The 23,617-nt window shown below is 55.3% G+C and overlaps 2 protein-coding genes across 14 annotated transcripts; one reads left to right on the top strand and one right to left on the bottom strand.

Annotated features, from left to right (window-relative positions):
• The first annotated feature begins 2,247 nt into the window (after nt 1-2,247).
• Nucleotides 2,248-6,834, top strand: SLC25A39 (solute carrier family 25 member 39). 4 transcript variants are annotated; one of them, XM_061392072.1, is made up of 12 exons: nt 2,248-2,392; nt 3,288-3,387; nt 3,520-3,579; nt 3,688-3,732; nt 4,000-4,109; nt 4,672-4,739; nt 4,886-5,010; nt 5,183-5,356; nt 5,666-5,775; nt 5,991-6,072; nt 6,154-6,234; nt 6,326-6,834. In XM_061392072.1, the coding sequence occupies exons 2-12, from the start codon at nt 3,303-3,305 to the stop codon at nt 6,439-6,441; spliced, it is 1,056 nt and encodes a 351-aa protein (XP_061248056.1). In that variant the 5' UTR covers nt 2,248-2,392; nt 3,288-3,302; the 3' UTR covers nt 6,442-6,834. The 4 variants fall into 4 exon arrangements, with proteins under 4 accessions (XP_061248056.1, XP_061248054.1, XP_061248057.1 ...); XM_061392070.1 differs by having other exon boundaries at nt 3,976-4,109; XM_061392073.1 differs by lacking the exon at nt 2,248-2,392 and adding an exon at nt 2,684-2,969.
• A 613-nt stretch (nt 6,835-7,447) lies between these two features.
• RUNDC3A (RUN domain containing 3A) lies at nt 7,448-17,127 on the bottom strand. Of its 10 annotated transcripts, none has more exons than XM_061392067.1 (11): nt 16,732-17,095; nt 13,014-13,129; nt 12,537-12,685; nt 12,268-12,353; nt 11,064-11,153; nt 10,863-10,943; nt 10,508-10,673; nt 10,235-10,392; nt 9,292-9,429; nt 9,066-9,172; nt 7,448-8,037 (listed from the first exon to the last, which is right to left on the bottom strand). In XM_061392067.1, the coding sequence occupies exons 1-11, from the start codon at nt 16,836-16,838 to the stop codon at nt 7,895-7,897; spliced, it is 1,341 nt and encodes a 446-aa protein (XP_061248051.1). In that variant the 5' UTR covers nt 16,839-17,095; the 3' UTR covers nt 7,448-7,894. The 10 variants fall into 10 exon arrangements, with proteins under 10 accessions (XP_061248051.1, XP_061248048.1, XP_061248044.1 ...); XM_061392064.1 differs by having other exon boundaries at nt 7,448-8,637; nt 12,537-12,670; nt 16,732-17,089; XM_061392060.1 differs by having other exon boundaries at nt 12,537-12,670; nt 16,732-17,089.
• Between the last annotated feature and the right edge of the window lie 6,490 nt (nt 17,128-23,617).

The raw sequence follows: 23,617 nt of genomic DNA, 5'->3' as shown, positions 1-23,617 counted from the left end.
GAGGGGACAATGAATAATAACAGTGCTTTCCCCAGCTGGCTCAGTGGTAAAGAATTCGCCTGCTAATGCAGGAGACCCAGGATTGATTCCTGTGTTGGGAAGATCCCTTGGAGAAGGACATCGAAACCCACTCCAGTATTCTTGCCTGGGAAATCCCATGGACAGAGGAGCCTGGCAGGCTACAGTCCATGGGGTTACAAAGAGTCAGACAGGACTTAGCAACTAAACAACAACAGTAATAGTAACAGTCACTGACTGCTTGCCAAGTGCCAGACAGGGCTCTATGTACTTTAGAGCTATTAACTCATAAAATACAAAATTCCTGGGAGGTGCAGGTATTTTGATCCCCATCAGCTCATTTTATAAATGGCTTAAAGACCCCTAGATATTTGCTAGATGTCCCACAGCTGCTGCAGGAGGCAGCTCAGACTGGAACCACTTCCTGGAGTCCCAGAACTCTGATCTTAGGCAGGTAAGTGGTGTGGGCCTGCACATGCTGTATCTTAGAGTTCTTGGGACCTAAGGCCTGAGTAAACCTTTGCCAGGAGCAGAGAGCCCTGGTCGAGAATGGGCTGCGGTGGGAGGTCCTCTGGACAGAGGAAGGTGGGAGTTTGAACTCAAGCTCTTGCATTCATGTGATTTTGATGCAACTTGACCTCTAGGGTCCTCATTTTCTCACCGTAAAATGCGAAGAGTGCATGGGAGAAGTCTGGATTCTAATCCACACCAGGAGTCATTACACACAAGGACTTCAGTTTCCTCCTCTGTAAAATGGGAAGAGATATCTCTTGGCTGATGGCTGTGAAACTGTTTGTAAGCCATGTCTTTAAGGCGGTAAAGGACCTTAACTGGGGCTGGGCTCTCTCCCTGACACTTGATAAAATAATTTTGTGTCGTTTCAAAATTCACTTGGTATAAGAAGGGAATGTGAATGGCGCCTTCTCTCGGGGCCCTTTAGACCAGCAGCACTTCACCGGTCACTCCCCACCCCCCACTTCGGGTTTCCTAGCCTCGCAGAGCCCCAAAGACTTTTCTCAGGGAAAGCGCATGGTTGGCCCCATGGAATCCACGTGCTAATCCGGCGTGCACAGGCTGGCTGGGTTACTCCCGGCCGGGAAGAAACCGTTCTGGGGGTGAGGGGGTGGAGAAGCAAGTGACGTCAGAGTCACGGCCTACCCTTCTTAAAGGCGCAAGCCCGTGTTCGTTTTTCTGTAGAGCAAATAATCAGTAAGCGAAAGAAAAGTTTTAAAGGCGAGGCATTTGGTGGAGTCTCGGCTAACGGGGCTGGCCTGGAAGAAAAACTGAGTCTCCTGAGAAGCAGGATCGGAGACGTCGTTACAGGATTCACGCCAACCCGTGAATTCACGTCACCCCAGAGAGACAACTTGAGGGGAGGGGTTTGGTATTTGTCAACTTCGAATTCCGGGTTCTTAACTTTGACCCTCAGTTTCGTCTTCCGTAAAATGGGGAAGGCGAATAATAATCTATTTCTAAAAGTGTTGAGACGTAGAAATAGGTTTTGTGAGAGTAACCAACACAGAAATGTCGGTCCCCTTTCCCCCTACTCGATCCTATCTCAGTACGAAGAAGAAATCCGAGGCCCAGAGCGGCGTTGTAACTTGCCTAGGGTCACAAGGAGGTGGGACGAAGCCCAGGTTAAATCCAGATCTCCCAGGGGCTCCCGGGCCAGCCGTTCCTCGGGCCAGCCTGTCTGGCTCCAGTTGCTTACTCGTTAACTCCATCGCCCACACCCGCATGGTACCCCGCAGTTTGCCAAGTGGTTTTGGCGTTGCAACCTCGGTGGATTGTCTGTTAAACGGGGACGACCCTGTTTGATACGGTCGTCATGAAGTTGTAAAAACCTCAAAAAAGAGCCGGGTGGGTTGATGTTTGCCATCACTATCTGATCGCCCTCGCGATCGTGAAAGAATTGATTCAAATCTCTTCCGGCCCGCGAATGAAGAAAACCGGGGGAGTGCTTTACCTATGCTCGTCTGGAAAGTTTGCGGGAGCAGCGCTCTGCCGGGGTAATGGTGGGGTGGTGTTTGGGACAATAAGTTGTCGAGTACAGCCCTGCCGCCAGGTCGAGCGCGGCATGGAGACACGCGACCTTGGCGCGCGGGCGGGACTGGGCATCAGCCGCGCGGGTTCAGGCTAGCGCGGGACTGGGAGGAGGCCGCGAGTGGGCGGGACGGCGTCACTCCGGGCAAACGGTCGGTCGGCCCGGGGGGCGGGGCCTCACAGGGCCAACCGGGGGCGGGGCGAGCTCGGCAGCTTTCCGAGTCGGCCTCTGTGCCGAGTGAGCGCGCGCGGAGCCCGCACCGGCGGCGGAGCCGCTATGGGTCCGCCCGGCCCCGGGCACCGCGCCGCTCGAGCACCGGCCTAGAGCCAGGTGGGCGGGACTGGACCAAGGCTGAGGGCCAAGCGGGAGGCAGAGGCGGGAGTTGGGTTCCTAGGGGTCCGAGGGAGCCTGAGCCGGGCGGGCCTGGGCTAGGGGCCGGGAGTCGCGGGCCGACCTAGTCGGCCCCACCCGGCGCTCCCTGCGCGAGGAGTCGGAACAGAATGTCTCTGAGGGGTGAAGAGCGATCTTGTCGTCCTATCCCTATTTCTAGCACTTTCGGCCTAGCCTACCCCCACCCCCACGCCACCGCCCCCGCTCGCAAAAGAAAGCAGAGAAATTTGTCTTTACCCTTCGGACCCGGGGCCTAGCCCTTCGGGCCTCGAGAGGACGGGTGCGGGGGAGGTCTGGGAGTCCTCACCTTCAGTCCCAGGAAAGGGGATGGACCCTTCGCCGCCCTCAGATTTGTTACCTTTCCCTCGCCGCGCGGCCTCACCTCTCCACGCTGTGTGCGTGACTCGAGGCTGGCATGCACCCATCTCGGGCCTGGGCGCTGGAGTTGGGGGCGGCTCAGGCGCTTTGATCGTTGGTCCCCAGGCCTGCCAGGGCACCTGCACTGAACTGGATCACAGTATGCCGGTGTGGCGAGGGAGAGGGAATGGCGGTGGGCCGTTAATGTCCATTAACTGATGGGTGACTCTCCCAGTTTCCTTGCTGACTATTCCCAGTATGACCTTGGCCCGGTCAACTCACCTCTCTGAGTATGTTCCCCACCCCCACGCCCCCAGCAAAGTGAAGCTGAGAATAACTGCTTTAGAAAGTGGTTGTGAGAAACTCATGCTCAGTGAGTGAATGGGGTGAGAGTCCCCGTAGTGTCCCCAGGCACCCCTGCTTCCTTTCTTCCCCTTCCTGACTCTGGTTTTTGCTCTAGTTGACACTTGCTTTTCAGAACTGAAGCTACAAGATGGCTGACCAGGACCCAGGGGGCATCAGCCCTCTCCAACAAATGGTGGCATCCGGCGCGGGGGCTGTGGTCACCTCCCTCTTCAGTAAGACCTGGGAAGGTGGGGTGGGAGCAGCTGGGGCCTTGGGCCAACCAGACGTTGACAAGTGACTTGGCTCTGGATGAGGGCTCAGGGAGGGGTCCTGAAGGAGCCTCCAGTCCTGCCCTTCTCCCTTAGTGACCCCCCTGGATGTGGTGAAGGTACGCTTGCAGTCTCAGCGCCCCTCAGTGGCCAGTGGTGAGTGTCTGACTTTGGAGCCAATGGGGGTACAGGGTTCCCCAGGGATGGGGTGCCTGGGGGCAGGTGGGGGACACTTCTGACTTGAGGTACCGTCTTGTGTTTTAGAGCTAATGCCTCCCTCCAGACTATGGAGCCTCTCCTACGCCAAATGTGAGTGCCCGCACCACGGTGAGCCTGTAAGGGTTCAGGGGAGGGAGTGTCCCAGTCTCTCAGGGCACATGGGGGTCTCACAGCTGTGAACTGGCACACACTTATAGATCTTATCAGCCAGCCCTCTGTCCTACACTAGAATGTCCACCCAGGGACCCCAGGCTCCTTCCAGGGATGGGAGCTCACCACCTCTCTGTGAGGTTCCAGGGCCCTGTCTTTCTGACGCCCCCACCCCTTCCCCAGTGCCCTCCTCTCTCCCATCCACAGGGAAGTGCCTCCTGTACTGCAATGGTGTCCTAGAGCCCCTCTACCTGTGCCCAAATGGTGCCCGCTGTGCCACCTGGTTTCAGGACCCCACTCGCTTCACTGGTACCATGGTGAGGAGCAGCTGTGCCCCTGGATGGGTCTATAGGCATTCGGAGGGATACAGATTGGTAGGGCAGCAGACCCAGAAAACAGTGGGTAGCCTAAAGCACGTAGAGATGGCTAGTTCATTTTGGGAAGCGCTCCCCTGAGCGGGCAGGGCCTTCACGAGGTTTGAAAGGTGATTAGGAGTCTCTCCTGTTCCATGCTCAGTTGTGTCTGACTCTTTGAGACCCCATCGACTGTAGCCCACCAGGCTGCTCTGCCCATGGAGTATTCCAGGCACCAGTACTGGAGTGGGTTGCTCTTTCCTGTCCCAGGTTATCTTTCCAACCCAGGGCTTGAACCCACGTCTCTTATGTCTTCCTCATTGGCAGGCATATTCTTAGCAGTAGCACTACCTGGGAAGCCCAAGTAGGAGTCTGTCTGGAGTCAGTTAGGGAGTTACACGTGTGCAGGCCTGAAGGGCTCCTGGGTAGAAGCAAGGGCGTTGGGAGGACCCAGCCTGGGCCACCCCTGCCACGAGCCTTGTTCATTTCATCCTTCCTCCTTTTGGGCTGCTGTCTGCATGACCAGGATGCTTTTGTGAAGATTGTGCGACATGAGGGTACCAGGACCCTGTGGAGCGGCCTCCCAGCCACCCTGTGAGCACCCCAGTTCTGCGGCTTACCTCCCCCGATCCCCCCATTCCGACCTCTTACTCCCAATGTTGGCTGGCTGAGTGGGGCCAGGGAACCTTGGGAGGTTTGGGAGCTTTGGAGAGTTTTGCCTAACCTATACACACCCCCAGGGTGATGACTGTGCCAGCCACTGCCGCCTACTTCACCGCCTATGACCAACTCAAGGCCTTCCTGTGTGGTCGAGCCCTGACCTCTGACCTCTACGCTCCCATGGTGGCTGGCGCACTGGCCCGCCGTGAGCACAGCCCTGGGCCCGCCATCTCCCTTTGACCATCCCCCCGTGCAGGAGCCCAGTCCAGACTCCCAACCTATGCCAGCCTTGGGGTGGGGGGATGTTCAAGGCCCCCAGACTCTGGGAGGGCTGCCACTGGGACCTGTGAGCTGACCCATCTTCCCATTCCCCGCAGTGGGCACCGTGACTGTGATCAGCCCCCTAGAGCTGGTGCGGACAAAGCTGCAGGCTCAGCATCTATCATACCGGGAGCTGGGCACCTGTGTCCGAGCAGCTGTGGCTCAGGGTGGCTGGCGCTCACTCTGGCTGGGCTGGGGTCCCACTGCCCTTCGGGATGTGCCCTTCTCAGGTAGGCACCTGGAGTGCAGGGGTTGAGGAGGGGCCCTAGAAGGACTACAACTAAAGCCCAGTTTTGCTACTACTAATCTATAAGTCATGTAACTTCTCTGAGCCATGAGTATCCATCTCACGTGTGAAGTGGACCCCACGTTTTCATGAGACGCTTCCTGCCCAGGGCCTGTGAAATCCAGTGGCACATAGCATGCAGGCTTCATAATTGGGAGGGAGTAGTTGTGATGTAGGTCCGTGGGAGATGGGAGGTCTGCGCCTACCCCACTGCCCTCCCAGTCTCTAACGAGTGCACCCCCATGCCCCCAAGCTCTGTACTGGTTCAACTATGAGCTGGTGAAGAGCTGGCTGAGCGGGCTCAGGCCAAAGGACCAGACCTCCGTGGGCATCAGCTTTGTCGCTGGCGGCATCTCAGGGATGGTGAGTCGATCATGCTGGGAGTGAGGCCATTGATGTGTGCTTGAAGTGACCAAAGGGTTGTTGGAGATGTTCTGGAAAAGAATCTTTGCGTGCCTGTCCAGGGGTATGCTCACTCCATTCCCCTAGTGATATTCTAGCTAAGGCCAGGAGGCCCTGGTTGGATGCAAGGGATGAGGGTTCTGGGAATGGAGACAAGCCTGTCCCCACCCCACCAGGTGGCGGCCACCCTGACTCTACCCTTCGACGTGGTGAAGACTCAACGCCAGGTCGCACTAGGAGCAGTGGAGGCTCTGAGAGGTGAGGAGCCCTGGCTAGTGTGGGGCAGGGCAGGCGGGGTTGGGGGTGCCCAGCGGGGTCTTACTGGGCCTGGATTTGCAGTGATGCCCCTGAACACCGACTCCACTTGGCTGCTGCTACGGAGGATCCTGGCCGAGTCAGGCACCAGGGGCCTCTTTGCAGGTGGGCGTCTTTGTGTGTCTGTCCACACCCTGGTGAAGTTGGTGCTCCCTGGGACTCGACCTCTGACCCTAGCCTCCCCCCGTGACTGCAGGCTTCCTCCCGAGGATCATCAAGGCCGCCCCTTCCTGCGCCATCATGATCAGCACTTACGAGTTCGGCAAAAACTTCTTCCAGAGGCTCAACAGGGAACAGCTTCTGAGCCCTTGAAAGGAGTGAGGGGACAAGGACCCTGCCTCTTCCATGGACAGGGTGGGGCAGGAGGAGACTGAGCCAAGTGCCTTTTCCTTCAGCACTGAGGGGAGGGGCTCATTTCTCTTTCTTCCCCACTCAGCCCCAGGGGTAGGGGAATGCCCCTCTGCACCCACCCAGAGCACCCCCCCAACCCCAACTGCTTCCTGTTCTTCCCCATTCCCCGGCCCTGAGAATCATCACTCTGTCCCCTCAAGTTCAAGACCAAATCTGCTCACTTCTCCCCTCCTTTCCCTGTGGGTTTGCTGTAAGTGAGCTTGTCTCTAGGAGCCACAAAACCCTGGGCTGGTGTAGTCTGCATCCACCCCTGTTAATTTGTTGAGTCTAAAGATGATAAACTTCTTTCCAGTGCTTGTGATTGCAGGAGGTGTCTGGGGTGGGTGGGAAAACAGGGCTTGGTGAGCGATTTGCACGGAAGAGGCCTGGAAGGGACCTTGACGTTGGCTTTGGCTGACCAGGTGGCATCCCTGTAGAGGAGCCCTCCTGCGATGTTATGAGAAGTGGTGGGGGTGAGACCTTTACCCAAGAGCACACTTAAGTGATAACCCAGGAAGGAAGGTGGCTTCAATGCCAGGCTTTGGCCTAATGGAAGAGTCTGGACCTGTAGGCCAAAGCTGAATTGCTCAGGATAATGGATGGGAAATGGGGCCCTGCCAGGGCTTGCCTTCTCCATCTCTGCCCCACCTCCAACTCCCTGCCCAGGATGTCCAACATCTTCTCTGCCTGGGGTAGATGAGTTATCCAAGGGGCCCTTAACACATTTTGGTGTTTCCCTGGGCTGGCCTACTATTTCAGACACTTCATACCAAAAGCCACCCGCTCCCTGAATTATTCCAACCAGTCTGTTCCTAGGGTTTAGCGGGTCCAGCATCACCTGGTTGTGGGCCCAGCACTAACTCCACCACATTCTGCCAACCTCAGGAGCGGGCCCCCTGTCCCAGCCCCTCCACAGACAAGGCCGCCCTCAGTCCTCTGGTTTTTATTTGCCTGATACCCTCATAGCTGCCCCCCGCCCCCAGCCAGGGGGCTGAGAAAGGAGTGACTCCAGGGCATACACAGGGGCAGACGAAAGAGGCATGGGAGGTGGGGCTGCTGAGGCTGGGCCGCCAGCCCGAGGAGGGTGGGGTGATGAGCGAAGGAGAGTCCAGCTGGGAGCTAACCAGGCATCGGGGTCACCGGAAGAAGCAGCTTCCTGAGGGCTCCCCGTGGCCTTGGTGCCCCTGCCTCTCAGCCCCAGCGGCCTCCCTCTGCAGCTCCGGCCTCCGTGGGCAAGAAGCTGAACTGGGCTAGAAGCAAAGGGTGTCTCCAGAGAGACTCCTGGCTGAGTGGCAGCGTTCTCTGGAGGGTGGCCTGGGTTGGGGAGGCTCTGAGGAAGGGCAGCAGGTGGGGCTGGCACTGCCCACGCCGCTCCTCAGCTGGGGCTCAGTGCCGGGCTGCCCTCGGGACTGTCGCTCACCAGGCACTCGTTGGATTTGAAGCTCGCCAGGGACTTGCAGCTGGGGATGGAGGCCAGGGAGCCGCAGAGGCCCAGCATGGAGGGCGTGGGGTCCTTCCCTGGGGAGAGAGGGCGGGTGAGGCCTCCGCAAGTGAGTGGTGGGCGGTGCTCGGGTGCAGGCAGCGAAGGGACAGCCCTCGGGTCACCCGCCAGGAGACCCTCATTCCTGGAGCGCTGGCCTTTTGCAGTGAAGCCCGGGAACAGCACCTGGCGCTGTCATGCACAGAGCTGGGGACAGACACTGTATTGGAATCGTCAGTTTCTGTCTCTGTCTCCCCCTGAGGGTTCATCGTCTCTTTGTCCGTTTATTAAACACGTGGTGAGCACTTGTTCGGTTCCAAGTGCGGGGGATACAGAGAGCGGACGAGACACGGTCCCTGCCCTCACGGAGCTCACAGTCTGGTGGGGAGACAGACACACGGACAATCACAGACACAGTGTGGCGGGGTTCCACGGTCCATAGCCTGCCTCGTCTCAAAGAAGTTCTAGGGTCATCCAGTGCGGTGTGGATTTTAGAAAGAAAAGACAGGCGGTCCAGGCACCAGGGAAACTAGGGTGGGAAAGCCAGGTGAAGCCAAGGAGGGAGGGCAACACAAAATGCATGCGTTGAAGTCCTGGACATTCGCTTGAAGGGAGCCACTAATTTGTTTCTGAGCTTCCTGGCAGCCAAAGAGAAGGGGGAAACAATGGTCAGGCAACTGGTTCATAGAGCGCAGGAAATAAGAGCAAAATAGTTAGGCAGAGAACTCCCGAAGGATCTGTAGGGCCTTTGTGGGGCCTTTGAGGATGTAATGGGGCCCTCACCATTTGCCAACACTGGTGACTGTTCTAATCAGCACCCCCATTTTACAGATAAGAAGGGCTCAGCAAGGTGGACTCAATGACCAAGCTCCCATGACCAGAGAAGGCACGGCTGGGATTTGTGCCAGGGTCTGCCTGATACCCCAAACCAAGCTCTCAGTTGCTGTGCTAAGCTCCCAGGCAGGGTGGAGTGAATGAGGGAAATGGCTAGGGCCTGACTACAAGCCCCAAGGCCTGGCCTCAGCCCTTCTGGAGTGGGTACTGGGTGCTGGATTGGGGGGCTCACCGATGGGGCCCCAGGGCTCCTCGTCCCGCTTGCCCTCTCCCAGGCGCTGAGAGTCCGAGCTTAGACTGGCTTCAGCAGATAGGGGCTCCGTGCTCATGAAACTGTGTCTGTGACAAAGCAGAGAGAGAGCCAGTGGGCGGACAGAGGCCCACAGCCCCTAGCGCCCCTCTTCTGTAGGAGAGGCGGGACCAGCACTGAGCCCAGGCTGAGTCTGGCTGGGGCTTACCTCCGGTAGAGCTTGGGGTTGTTGGCACCCTCGGCCCCACTGAGTGTGCCCAGTGATGGCCATTGGTTGACCAGGCGTGTGGTGAGGTCCTTGGAACCCTGGGCCAGGGGAGCGTGGTCACCAGGGATCAGACCTGTCCTGGGATGGGGAGTGGGGGTCAGGCCTGGCTGGAAGAGGGAGCAGAAGTGGGGAAGAGGGGCTCAGAGAGAGGTGCGGGGAGGGGCTAGGATTGAAACCTGGGTGGCAGAAACATTGCGAATGTTGAGAGTCAGTGGGGCAGATCCTGGGAGTCAGTGGAGTGTACTGGGGGGTCACAGGGGTGATAGGAATTAGTGCACTTATGTTGAGGTTTAGCGGAATAATGAGATGTGGAGTCAGGGTGGTGGGCAGGGGGCTGCAGAGCAGGGCAGGGATCATGAAGAATAATGGGGTGTCAGGGGATCAGGCTGGGAGGCCTCAGGTGATGAAAACGTTTAAAGAGGAACTGTTAGAAGGATGGGTAGAAGTGAGGTTGGGGGTCACTGTGCCTGATGATGCTCAGTGGGCCTACATTGCTGTTCAGATGTGTTGAACAGAGGGAATGATGCAATCATGTTGAAGGGCGTTGAATACTATTAATTAGAGATGCTTGTGAGTAATATTGGGGCTCCTGTAGTGCCGGAATCCCAGGAGTACTGCTGAGTGGCCATTCTAGCTGGTGTCGCGTAGCTGAGGATGAAGTGGGGAGCCGGCTTGGGGCGGGGGTGGGGGAGGGGGTGGGGCGGGTCTTAATGTTGAGAATAAAGCTAGGTTGCCCGGGGAGGGGGAATCTCAGGGTGGTGGTATCGGGCTCAGTGGTCTGATGTTGGTGGATGGTATCAGGAAAGGTGATGTTAGAGTCAGCGGGGGCGATGTGGTCGGGGTGGCGGGGGACCGGGGTCAGGGCCGCGACGGCGGCACTCACAGCTGCTCCTGGAGCTCCAGGATCACGCCTTCCAGCTCCCGCTTCTCCCGCTGGTTCTGCGCCGCCGCCTCCTCCAGCTGTAGTTGCAGCCGCCGGTTCTCCGCCTCCAGGTCCTTCAGCTGCGACTCGCGCAGACGCACCAGCTCCTCCAGGTAGCCCTGCGGGGCGCCGGCTCAGCCCGGGCGGCGAAAGAAGGGGGTCCCCGCGGCCGCCCGCCCCGCCTTCTGCCGGGCTCGCCCCGCTCACGCCCCGCCCACACCGCGCGCCGCGCACCTTCTGCGCGTAGACAATGCGGAACTTCTGTTCCATCTTGTGCCACTTGCTGTACCAGCTGTCCTCGTCGGTGACGAGCGGCAGGTACGGGTGCTCGGGCGAGTTGTCCTCGCTCGTGCTGCTCTCGGCGCTGTGCCGCTCCTCCTCGTCCGTCAAGTAGTCGTAGCTTGAGGGAGGAAGCAGTTACACAGCCAAGGTTACACAGTTACACCGACAAGCCTCCTGGGCCGGGGGCGGGGGGCGGGGAGGGGGGCGGCATGATGCCCAGACCGCTTGCCTCCCGGCCGCCATCCCCACCCCTCAGGGCGGTTGTCTGTCCGCACCCACCCACCTCCGTAACAATCGGGCTGCTCACCTCTGAGTGAACTTTAGGTAGGGCGTATAGTCGATGACCACGGGGGTCTTCCCGTCCAGCACTTCGCCCTTTAGGCAGAAGCTGGAGGCAGAGCAGCCACAGGGTAGGGGGCAGGTATGAGAGGATGCGAGTGTGGACTTTCGCAGAGAAACAACCCCAATCCCACCGTCACGGCGACCGCCACCGCCACCCAGACCCCACCTGAAGTCTATGGCGCTCAGTCCGATCAGCATCCCAGTGAGGACCGTGGCTTCCTCCCGCATCATGATGGCTCCTGAGTCGTAGAAGCGTCTGTGGGGAGGAGGGAGGTACCGGCAATGTAGTCTTCCCAAGGAGCCCCACACCTCAGGCTTCTGTTGGTTTATCACAAACCTTGCCGGGAGGAAGGTGTCTTTTTTCCTGCTCACCCCTCACTGTGTCTCCTCCTCAGGCTGGGGCCCACTGGGGATAGCGCCTGTGTCTCCCACCTATTAAAACGCGTGTCCCGGGAGATTCGACCTCCATCCCTCTGAACTACCCCTTCTCCACCAAGTACAGAGTCACCCAGATCCTTAAAATCAGGAAACAAGTCCTAAACAGTGCTTGGCATATAGTGAAATGTTAGTCTCTCAGTCGTGTCCCACTCTTTGCAACCCCATGGACTGTAGCCTACCAGGCTCCTCTGTCCATGGGATTCTCCAGGCAAGAATACTGGAGTGGGTTGCCATTCCCTTCTCCAGGGGATCTTCGCGACCCAGGAATAGAACCCAGGTTTCCTGCATTGTAAGCAGATTCTCTACCATCTGAGCTACCAGGGAAGTATTCTGGCATACAGTCGATTTGTAAAAATAATGTGAATCCTGAAATGTGAGGACACACCAGAGATACAGTGCAGCTAAAAACATCAGGTTGGGTGTGACCACGTGGGGGGTAGCAAAGCACATGGCCCCACTGTACCCATTTTCCCCTTTGGCACATCTTGCCTGTGACCCTGCCTCCCAGACCCAATGTCTCTGCAGACCCACAGGGCACGGACTGGAACTCTGTAGTCCATGGGTAGCAAGTACAGTACTGCTGCTGTTTGCAGAGCAGGTAGAGCTGTGTGCTATAGGTCATGGAACGAGGCCAACAAGTAAAATAATACATAGTTGAGGCTTGTCCAGAGCTGTGTGTGTGAGACCAGCACTGGGGTCATGGGGGATAATGAACTTGACTTGGAAGAGATGATGGTGGTGCTGAAAGTGTGTTCTGGGAAGGGCTGGCCCAGCTGACGGGTGGATGGTCTGGGAGAGGGAAACTAGCAGTGCATGCTGGTAGTTGTAGTCCAGATACTGAAGGTTGCTGTGGCAACTTAAGGATCAAATGTGTTTAGGCAATGAATGTACACCCTGAGACTTGTGGTCCACACTGATTGAGGGGGTCTGACCTGGTGGTCCGAGTGTCCCGCAGGGCTGTGGTGATGTATTCCGACATGCGTTTCTCCATCAGTGCCACCCGGATCCATGCCCGGCCCTGGAAAGCACATTCACTTTTACCGGCTGCCCCAGAGGGACCCGCGTGTGTGCCCCTGGGTCTGGACCTCCTGTGGCCCTTCTCCCCAGTGCCTGTGGGCTGGGGCGAGGACCAAGGAGCAAGCAGCCCCTCTGTATCCAGAGGAGGGGGCAGCTGCCCTCCTGCCCGCTGCAGGCCCCTCACCTTGGCCCGGGCAGTACTGATGTTTTCCATGTTCTCAATGCTGCTCACACAGTTGTTGGGCACTTTGCTGCAGGCCAGGCGGATGTAGTCCCAAAAGCCTCGCTGCCCATCTGAGCTGAACCAGCTCACCGGACCTGCTGGGGCACAGGCTGAGCCAGGGCAGGGAGCGGGCTCAGCAAGACCAGGGAGTTTGGAGAGGGTCCATGTAATGGGGCATCCACATGCATAAATAAAAGCAGCCATGCCCATGCATCACGCTACCCCAAACAGACATACCCACACATGCGTATACACACAAGGCTCACTGCTGGGGCTTGTGGGTACCCCTTGTATTGTGCCCCCCCTTCCCAGCTCTGTGCTTGAGCTTCTGTGCATGATCTAGAATTGGGACCAGGGTCAATGAAGGGGTTCAGACAGCCACAGAGTAGATCAGAAGAGGGTAGCTGGGAGCAATAGGGGACAGGAACCTGGACCCACCTTTGAAACGGTGACTGAGGATCTGCTCTAAGATGGCTGCAAAATTCACAAACTCCTCGGATGAGTCATCGATGGGCTCCGTTGTGTACTTCTCCAGCAGGGTTTTCACGGAGAACCTGGGTGAGAGGGAGGGAGAAGGGGCAGTGGGGTGTCAGGTGAGAAGACAGGGTAATGGGGGTAAAAGGCAGGATAAGAAGAGATCACCAGGAGCATGGATGTGGTAGGGAGGCAGAGGGAAAGAGGGTGGGGGACAAGTGAGGCTGTAGTGACCAGAGAGGGGCTGTGATGTGAGTGAGTAGGGTGGCAGATGGGAGATTGATTGACAGAGTGGGTGATGGAGAGGTGACAGGCAGAGAAGGGAAGCTTCAGGAACAAGGTATGAGAGGGGATGAAACAACAGGTAGAAGGATGAGGCGCTTAGAGCCAGGGGGCCAGCCCAGAGCCTCTTCCTGATCACCCACCCTTTGGAGTTGCATTCTCTCTGTCAGAGAAGGGTAGGGGTTGGCTCGGAGGTGGGAGCTGCTTTGTGCCCCTGTCCTGAGCTGCCTTCTGCCATTGCTAGAACGTCTCCAGTCCCTTCTGGGGTGGGGGTGGGGTCACCTGTGCCAGAGCATGTGAGTTGCACCAAGCACATGGAGCGTGGGCATGGATGGGTGGCCAGGTGGACCCCCAGCACACGGATGCTCCCCTTCCCCCTTTTCCTTCCTAGCTCGGCCACCCACACACCAGCTGCCCAGAACCAGGCAGTGCAGAGCTGGGCTGGGGGAGGCGCAGGGTGCGGGTCTGACACACACAGTGGGTGGGAGGGGTTACTGGCAGCATCTCTAGAAGGGGGCTTGAGGGCCTGGACACCTGGCCTCTCAGAGAGGAAAGAAGCCAAGGGAAGCCAATGGGGCTGAGAGACTGGAGCCCAGCAGCCCCCACCCTCCCTCCAATCCACCCAGAGCCTGGGCTCCCTCTGCAGTCCCTACGCCTGCAGTCTCCACCTGCCATCACTGCAGTGGGGTGGGGCAGGGATGAGGACGTGGTTCCCAGCATCCCATCATGGCCCCTCTGTGGGTGGTACAGCAGGGGGGATGTATCCAGGGACATGGGGGCTGCTTGGAACCATCCTTCTTTCTCTAAGCTCATCCAGTCCTGTAATGTGCCAGCGCTATACTCTGTATGTCATTTCATCTATCCCGACAGCCTTGGGAGGAAGGTCCTCTTAGTATCACCATCACCCCGATTTTACAGATAAGATAACTGAACGGTCTAAGAGATTCCCTGATCTGTTCAAAGTTACACCACTTGTGAGGCGTCAACAAGTATGTCTGATCCCAATGCCCTTGCTCTTTCTGGGGCCTCCTGGTGGATGTCAGGATCAGTGAGGCCCCAAGCAGCCCCTGCCTCCTCCACACTCTGTCCTCCACTCCGTGCTCCAGCCCTCAAACACTGGCCTCCAAGGCTCTAGGCCAATGGCACAACTAAGCCCACAGACCTCACTCCCTTGAGTTGGTCTGGCCTGAGATAAGAGTCAGGTCAGTGCTGGGGTTGTACCAAGGGAGGCAGCCTGGATGGACTCAAATCCTGTGTCCTGGTGGTGCCTTTGTGGCCTTGGACACGTCACTCAGTCTCTCCAAGGCCCATATTCCCCAGGTGTAAACAAGAATAATAGTACCTGTCTCATCAAATTTTGGTTCAAATTCTGGGAAAAGTCTGGGAGAAGGTGAGTGAGCAAGCCATGGGGCAGGGGTGGTAAAGTACTGGGCCATTAATGGCATAACCAGAAGGAGTCTGTGTTTAGGGCATTATCTGGACTTTATTATACAGCCCTGCTCCTGTGATGTCTTCTGGTCATTTGGGTCAGACCTCAGTGGGGGCCTGTGGCTGGTTTCAGCATGGCAGCCATCTGCCATCTGTCCTCAGGGGTGCTGTGGTGCTGGTCATTGCCCCCAGGAGCCCCATGGTGTGTTCCCTGCTCAGAGGTGCAGTGGCTGCTGCAGGTTACCATGGAGACAGGGCAACCAGGGCCCAGGGGAGCCCTCGGCCTGCTAAAGGGAACTGTTCTCGGAGCTGGAGGCAAACCACGTGACTGTGATGAGGCGGCAGGGGCCGGAGGGGTTTCTGAGCCTCTGTCATGCTCCCAATCCCCCCTGCCAACTCTGTCCCTCACATTCCAGCTCTAACCCCACTTCCAGTCCCCCAGAACGTCTGCTTCTACAGCTGAGGCCCAGGGGCGTTTGTCTCTTCCCTACACTTTCAACAGTCCCAGCTGTCCTGGAAGGCAAGAGAAGGAAGAAGAACCTAGGAGCTCAAGAAAGATGAGAGGGACAGGAAGGATGGCATCGGAACAGGCTGTTTTCATGTGCCAGGTACTGTACTAGGCTCCAACATGCATCGTGTCATGACCATTCCTTGGTGTGACTGTTACATCTACGATGGAGATGGTGAGACACCCAAGGCTCAGAGTGGTTAGGAGACTTCCACAAGGTGGTACAGCTAATAACTGAAGAAGAGCCTGAACCCAGGACCGTCTGTGTTTTACACTGGCAGGGCCTGGGAGGTGAGCATGGAGGCAGAGGCCTGCATTTGGGCTGGGCCACTGCCACACTCATTCCTTCTCTAACGTTCCAGGCATTTTTACAGAGGTCATGTGTGCACAGCACCATGCTAGGCACTGGGGATATAATGGTATGAGACAGATGTAGTAGAGCTGAGTGTGCACCCAAGAACCTGGGAGAGTTATAGGAGACTGACCCAGGGCATCAGGTGGGCACTGATCCCTGGGGGAAGGAGCAGGACCAAGACTGGTATGCAGGCAGGTGGGTCTGGCAAGGGAAGACAGCTGAGCCCTCAGAGGTGGCGTTGGGCAGAGGAGAGATTGCAGGTGGAGAAGGCAGCTGGCAGGGGGCTCCAAGGGGGAGATGAGTGCAGGTAGGGGGTGAGGACTGGTCATTCCTGGCTTCAGGGCAGGGAGAGTGAGCCACTGCAGGGCTGGGGAGTGGGAAGGTTCACTTTCTGGGCCCCAAGAAAGCGGGCAAGTCTTCCCAACACTGCGACAACCCCACCCTTGGGAACCAAGGGCTCGGCCCTCCCAATCTCTTCCCCTTGAACCCAGGAGAACCCAGCTTCTGTGGTCAGGCCCTCACTCCTTCCCACCACAGGGGCAGTGCTGTGTCTTCAGTGGATGGATGCCAGGACTTCACCTACATGCCCGGCTGACCCTGCCATGGGCTGCAACTGCCCAGAGATGGAGGAGGGCACCACCCCTGCTCCAGGATTTGAGCATTGGGAAATCTCCCAGAAAAGCCCTACCCCACAGAGGCCAGGTTGGAAGGGGTGGGAGTGAGGACATGCTTGGAGGGCGTTCATTCCCCTCTCCCATCAGTTCTCCTCTGCCCACCCAGCTCCCGCCCCCAGCAAGGGAGCCAGCCCTCCCCACCCCTCCCCCTCACAGACAATGTCACTTCCTGGTTCTCACAGGAAGCTGCAGTGCCAATTAAACACCCCTCACCCTCCAGGCCCCAGGCTGGGCACAGGCCTGGCCTGGCCTGGCCTAGAAGGGTAGGGACCAGACCTCCAGACCCTCTCCAAGCCTGGGTCTGAGGATAGCGGACGCGTGCTCCTCAACCCTGTGCTGCTTCCCTTTTCTTCGCGTCTGCTGTGCATCCTCGCATCCAGCAGGCCCCGTCGCCTCTCCTTGACCACCCCACCCCCGCCCGCCGGCGGTGCCCACCTGCACACGGTGATCAGGTTCCTGCGCTCCACGGCCACATTGCGGGAAGACGCTTTCTTGGAGGACAACCCCAGAGCCATGGTGGTCTGGACAAAGCTCGCTTCCATCCAGATGTGTGGCCACTGCTGCCGCCGCCAGCTGCCCCTCACCCTGCCCGGCGCCCCGGCCCCCCCACCGCCGGATCACCGCTGGGCCTTCTGCCCGCCGGGGCACATCGACCCCTCCACGGCCATCCTTCAGCCGCTGCGCGTGTTGCCCGGCCCCCTGGCTCCCTCCCCCGGCGGCGATTCCGAAGCAAAACAAGGCCGGGGAGGGAACTCTCCGAGGTGCTGAGCCGGGGCCCGTCACCCCCTCCCCTAGCTGCCCGCCCCCCTCGGCCGGTGACGTCAAAGCCCTCGAGCCCCGCCCCCCGGCAGGCCGGGGACCAATCCGCAGAGGGTGCAGGATTTGGAGGGGGCGGGTAGGGGAGGGGGAAGGGGCCTCAGGGAGCGCCTAGAGGGTCCCAGGAAGAGGCAGCGATGGGAAGGAAGAAAGGGGGCTTCTGGCTTGCCCTCCACCTCCAGGCTCAGAGCCCAGGACCCCACGTCTCGCGTCTCTGCGTCCCGACGTCTCTACTCCCTTGTTTCTGACCTCTGATTAGTGGTGTCTATCTCAGATGTCTTCTCATTTCTCCTCACCTTTATCCCGGCCCCCTCCGCCCACCCGTTGCCTATCGGCATTCCCAGCGAGGCCAGGCCAGGTCTGCGTTCAGAGACCCTGGAGACCAAGGAGCAGTCGGAAACTGCGTATCTGTCTGCCCCCGGGCTTGGTTCGTCTGCGCCAGCCGGCAGAGTCCACCGCTGTAGGGTGGGGGATGGGAATCCAGAATAAGCCGTAGGAGCCCTGCGCCTGGAACCCCTCGGGACAGAGTGGAGAGTAGACTGGCAGCTAAAGGCCTGAGCTCTGTGGAGGTTCCCAGCCGTAGAGCTGATGCCCATAGTGGTGCCAAGTAACTGCTTCTGAGTCCTACCTCCTCACACCACCCCAGAGGCAGCTGGTTTGAGGATTAACCCCTTGGCTGCTAGAACTGCTGCAGGGTCCATCAACCCTCTCTTCAAGGCCAGAAAAGCTGGTTGCATCCATTTTCCGTGTTTTTTTTTGTTTTTTGTTTTTTGTTTTTAATTGAAATATAGTTGATTTACAGTGCTGGTTGCATCTTTTAGGGAAGGTGGGGGAAACAAACAGAGGGACAGTCTAGCTTCCCATACTACCCGTTGCTCTCTCACATCACTGCTCCCACATGCTCCATTCCTCTATTCCTCTATTTAGCCTGTTCTCTTTCAACCACTGAAATCCCCAGCTCCCACAGAAAGGCTTTCTGTGTTGATCACAAGAGCTTCACCCAGTTTCTCCATCTGGCCTCGGGGATGTCCATTCTCCATCTCTGCCCACTCTCTGGGTTGACGCTGCTCGATAGTGGCTGGTCAGTGTCTCCACATTGATCCAGATGGATACCCACATCTGAAAATGACCAGAAGGCAGGGACCCTCCATTAGCACAAACAGAGGAGGAAGAGATGAAAGACCTGTAGAAATTTCCAATCTTGGTCTGACTCCCTGGGGACTGGGGAGAAGGTCCTGACTCCAGAACAGATCTCCTGTTCACTCAACCTCAGCCTCAATTCTTGGCTTCTGGGGGCTCAGACTTAGTCTTTTCAGCCCCTCCTCTCTGCTTTTTCCCTCTCACCTCACCTTCGTCTTCCTTCCTCCAGATTCATTGCCAGGGGCAATCATGATGTTTGTTCTTTTGCTTTTCAATTGCAAGATATATCAGATGCGTGAAAGAGCATCTAAATCACATATGTGCAGCTTAAAGAATATTTACAAAGCACACAGCTATGTCATAGCCTCAATGATCAAGAAATAGGACATCACCAGCCCCACAGGACCTCTCATAATGCTTTTCCCAGATCTCATCTTCATCCATCCCTGTGAGAGATAACCACTATCCAGACTTTTGCAATGAGCATTTTCTTGCTTTTCTTTATAGTTTTACCACCTACCCATCCATCAGTTAAAAAAAAAAAAAAATACAGTTCAATGTTGCCAGTGTTTAGGCTTTGAAGAAATGGAGTCATTTCTGAATTCATATGAATTCAGTTGTAATTTGCTTCTTTCAGTATCACATTAGCAAGATTCATTTCCCCTATATACTATTCCAGTGTATATCTCTACCACAATTTATCTGTTTTACCATTGAGGGTCACTTTGTGCATCAGACAGGGCCAGGTCAGAAAAACAGAAACCATATGATTTTAAATGGATGAGATTTGGTCACACTGGAAGACTAAAAAAGCGAAAAGAGCAGGCATAGATACCATGGAAGTAGTGGAACTCATAACTAGAGAAAGAAGCAGGGCTGAGAGAATACGAGGGAAGAGGCGGGAGCCCACAGGTAGGGCTGACTCAGCTAAAGCCACCAGTGGCCTGCCGCTGGTGCCATCCACAAAAAAAAGCCATCTAGAAAGCTGGTTCTCAGAATACAGAAAAAGCTGAAGGCTGGAGCCAACTTCCAATGACAGAGTGACCCTGAACAAAACCCCTCAAACAGGAAGATGTCCCTTCTCTTCTCCTGCCTTCCGTCTCCCTCTAGTGCCTCCTATTAGAACCTAATGGGAAGTCAGTTAGTAATGAAGTCTGGGAAACAAATTTGCAGAGTTTTGCTCTCTCTTACTAGCATCAGTGAAAAGAGTCATGAAGAACAAATTTGGAGCAGAAAAGTGTTAGTGTTAATCATTCAGTCGTGTCCGACTCTTTGCAACCCCATGATTTGTAGCCTGCCAGGCTCCTCTGTCCATGGAATTCTCTAGGCAAGAATACTGGAATTTGATCTTCCCAACCCAGGGATGCAACCCTGGTCTCCCACATTGCAGGCAGACTCTTTACTGTCTGAGCCACCAGGGAAAGCAAGAACTAAATAATCTGCACAGAAAAAGCAGGGGCCTTCTGCTCAGCATGTGCACACATCTTTTCTATACATATTTGAACAATAACAACTTCATGCCTTTGCCCATTAAGATGCAATTGTCCAAAAAAAAAAAAAAAAGATGTAATTGTCATTGGTACAAAGGTCTGTTGTCTAGCGAGCACAGGGAGTCCGTGCTCAACTCCCACAAAGTGGAGTTGCAAAGTCTCTGCAGTAACAATATCCATCTCTGGGTGATAGTAACACCTTTCTGAGTTCAGCCACATTTTCTCTTTTGTTGTTATTTAGTTGCTTTTACGGAGAAGGCAATGGCACCCCACTCCAGTACTCTTGCCTGGAAAATCCCATGGACGGAGGAGCCTGATGGGCTGCAGTCCATGGGGTTGCTAAGAGTTGGACATGACTGAGCAACTTCACTTTCACTTTTCACTTTCATGCATTGGAGAAGGAAATGGCAACCCACTCCAGTGTTCTTGCCTGGAGAATCCCAGGGACAGGGGAGCCTGGTGGGCTGCCGTCTATGGGACTGCGCAGAGTCAGACACAACTGAAGCGACTTACCAGCAGGAGCAGCAGTTGCTGTTACATCTGACCCCTTTGAGACCCCATGGACTATAGCCTACCAGGCTTCAATGTCCATGGGATTTCCCAGGCAAGAGTACTGGAGTGGGTTGCCAATTTCTTCTCCAGGGGACTCTTCCTGGCCAGGGATCAAGCCCACGTCTCCTGAATTGGCAGATAGCTTCTTTACCACTGAGCCACCAGGGAAACTTCCATTTTTCTCTAAAGGAACCTAAAGACTAAATAAGAAAGCTCACTACCAACAACAATCTTTTTATAAGATGATAAAGCAAAGGAAGGAAGGAAAAAAATTATATACATACATATATACATATGCACACAGAGTATATAATATAAAACAAGCAAGCAAGAAAATACCCATAGCTTCTACAGTCCTTATTTCTGTAACTGGTTAGAAGTTGATATTTTTAATTTCCTGTTTCACTACTCATTTCATTTTCACTTTACCCTTAGCCAGCACTTCAGTTAGCTGTTGTTTTTTAAACCATGTCAGGTGACCACTTCGTTTGTGAAGAATCAAGATCCTCAGAATTGGATTGCTGTCAGTTGAGTAGAACCATTGTTGTATCTAGTGAAAGGATTCCTCCCTTGGTATAGCAGATGTTATCAGCATCCCTCCCACACTCCCTAAGCACCGGGGTACAGTGGGCAAACTTCCAGCTGCCAGAAAACTGCAACGCTACCCGAGGGCTCCTCTCTCTGGCCACTGAAGCTGAACTACTCAGATGCTAGGCAGGCAGAACATTCTGAGGAATTCTACTCCAATCTTCAACAACCCTCAGGCAATAACTGATGGTGACTGGTGGATAAATATCCCAGTTCTCTCAGCCATCTGGTGGGATAGTCCTGAGGCTTCATCATTACTGACTTCCTGAGTCCCCAGCAGGACTCATTTCCAGCCCACAAGCTTAATTTCCTTGATAGTGCAGCCTTTCGGAGAAGGCAATAGAACCCCACTCCAGTACTCTTGCCTGGAAAATCCCATGGATGGAGGAGCCTGGTAGGCTGCAGTCCATGGGGTCGCAAAGAGTCGGACACGACTGAGCAACTTCATTTTCACTTTTCACTTTCATGCGTTGGAGAAGGAAATGGCAACCCACTTGCCCAGAATCCCAGGGATAGGGGAGCCTCGTGGGCTGCCATCTATGGGGTCGCACAGAGTCAGACACAACTGAAGCGACTTAGCAGCAGCAGCAGCAGTGCAGCCTTTATCAGCCTTCTTCTCTTTTCTGTGTCAATTTCTCACTTGGAGGTGGTTCCTCATGTGTGTGCATGCTAAGTCATTTTAGTCGTGTCTGACTCTTTGCAACCCTCTGGACCATAGCCCGAGAAGCTCCTCTGTCCATGGGATTCTCCAGGCAAGAATACTGTGGTGGATTACCATGCCCTCCTCCAGGGGATCTTCCCAAACTAAGGATATTACCTCTCCTGCATTGGCAGGTGGGTTTTTTACCACTAGCATCAGTTCTCAAATATGGGAATTCCCTGATAGTCTAGTGGTTAGGACTCTGAACTTCCACTTCAGGGAGCTTGGGTTCTATCCCTCATTGGGGAACTAAATTTTTTACATGCCTCATGGTGTGGCCAAAACAAAACCAAAAAAACCTCAAAAAATGTACATGCCTTCAAATCTTGAACTGAGGTTTTATTCCTAGGGGGACCTCCCTCCTCTGCCAAACCCAGTTGGTATCTAAAGTGATCCTAGGAAGCAGATCCCCTGCATGGGATTCTGGAATTGGATCACTCACCATCCAAATGACAATAAGAATTCCATGGCTGGGGTAAATACCCAGAGCACCAGCACGATTACTAAAACTCTCACTCTGGTGAATATAGGGACACACCACCTGTGCATATTTCTAGTAATTGTGATATGGGAGGGAGATGGGAATTAGAAGGATTGTGGAGTCAGTCAGTCTTTGGTAAATGCCATTGAATTGCTAAAAGAAAAAAACACAACAGACTCACAATGGCGATTAACTCAGGATACAGTGTAAAACCCAGGAGTCTTCTAGGGCAGCACTCAAGGAAGTGCTCATCTGTAGCCAGTGTGGCTGCACTGTGCTGAAAATCAATCCCATGATGCTGTGGAAGTAGCAGGAGGGAGGGAAGGAGTGGGATGCTGAGGCCTGGTATGGAAACATCTGTTCTAGAATCCCCATATTATCCTGAACCAATAGGGCCAGTAGACATGGCCTCTCTCCCTTGATGGAAGAGAGCAGTGTCTCCTTGCCAGATAAGATGCCAGGTCCTCACCTGAGGCAGATGCCTCACAAGATGATACTTGTTCTCTTCAAGATCTGGCCCTGACCCCACTCCAGGATTCTAGAGACATGACCGTGGGCAAGTCTCAACCTGGAACAAGTGGAGAAGTACTATCCTAACCAAGGGGAGAGAGGGATTATTTACCAAAAAGTGCTGCAGGATCTGGCAAAGGTAGCAGCAGAAATTGGGAGAGAACAGTTCTTGAGGGTGTTAGCCTAGAGTCAGAGAGTGGAATAAAAGGCTGGAAAGTGGAGAGTTTATATTGATCTGGATACTCTGCCATGACTAAGCATTTAATATTTTAAAGCCCTAGAAAGGACATTTGAAGCCAGTTGCAATATGCTACTGGGATAGAGCATCAAAGTTTGGAGGAAACCCTGTGTTACAGCAAATGAGGTGGAGATGCTAGCATTTCCTTGACAGAGTACTGGGGAAAGGTCAAAAGGTTCAGAAAGATGAGCTCACCAGAATGAAATTATTATCATTATATAAGACCAGAGAACCCTCCAGCTTCCTGTGTTCCTCATGAGGACCCAAAGACACTCCCTTAAATAAAGTGAGAAGACACGTGCTTTATTGGGACTTTCCTAGTCGTCCAGTGGTTAAGAATCTGCCTGTCAATGCAGGGTACACTGGTTCAATCCCTCGTCCAGGAAGATGCCACATGCAATGGGGCAATTAAGCCCATGCGCCACAACTACTGAGTCCTTGTGCTGCAACTACTGAAGCCCAAGAGCCTAGAGCCCATGCTCCGAAACAAGGAAAGCCACTGCAAGGAGAAGTCCACGCCCCACAGCTAGACAGTAGCCCCTGCTCACCGCAACCAGAGAAAGCCCACACACAGTAATGAAGGGCCTGTGTGCCACATCAAAGACCCAGGGCAGTCAATAATAAAATTTAACCAAAAAAACAAAAGAAACGTGCCAGTTGTTGGAAAGACACCGCATCATTTGCCACTCAGTAGGGGCTATTCTCTGCAGGCCAAAGTTGATAGTAGGGGACATGGCGATGGAACAGGGCTTCATAAAGTCAGTGGGTATGACTGGAACCCAGAACAGAGGCCAGGTGATGGCACT

Source organism: Bos javanicus, chromosome 19 (genome assembly GCF_032452875.1).
Source record: "Bos javanicus breed banteng chromosome 19, ARS-OSU_banteng_1.0, whole genome shotgun sequence".
NCBI classification, from domain to species: domain Eukaryota; kingdom Metazoa; phylum Chordata; class Mammalia; order Artiodactyla; family Bovidae; genus Bos; species Bos javanicus.
This window is presented reverse-complemented; position numbering and strand designations above follow the sequence as displayed.

Coding starts and splice junctions, on each gene's coding strand:
- SLC25A39 (XM_061392070.1), top strand. CDS start 3,303: ATGGCTGACCAGGACCCAGGGGGCATCAGCCCTCTCCAACAAATGGTG. Junction 4,740..4,885: donor AGCGGCCTCCCAGCCACCCT/GTGAGCACCCCA, acceptor ACACACCCCCAG/GGTGATGACTGTGCCAGCCA. Junction 6,235..6,325: donor CACCAGGGGCCTCTTTGCAG/GTGGGCGTCTTT, acceptor CCGTGACTGCAG/GCTTCCTCCCGAGGATCATC.
- RUNDC3A (XM_061392067.1), bottom strand. CDS start 16,838: ATGGAAGCGAGCTTTGTCCAGACCACCATGGCTCTGGGGTTGTCCTCC. Junction 12,354..12,536: donor TCAGTACTGCCCGGGCCAAG/GTGAGGGGCCTG, acceptor TGTGCTTTCCAG/GGCCGGGCATGGATCCGGGT. Junction 10,393..10,507: donor GCATTGTCTACGCGCAGAAG/GTGCGCGGCGCG, acceptor GGCGCCCCGCAG/GGCTACCTGGAGGAGCTGGT.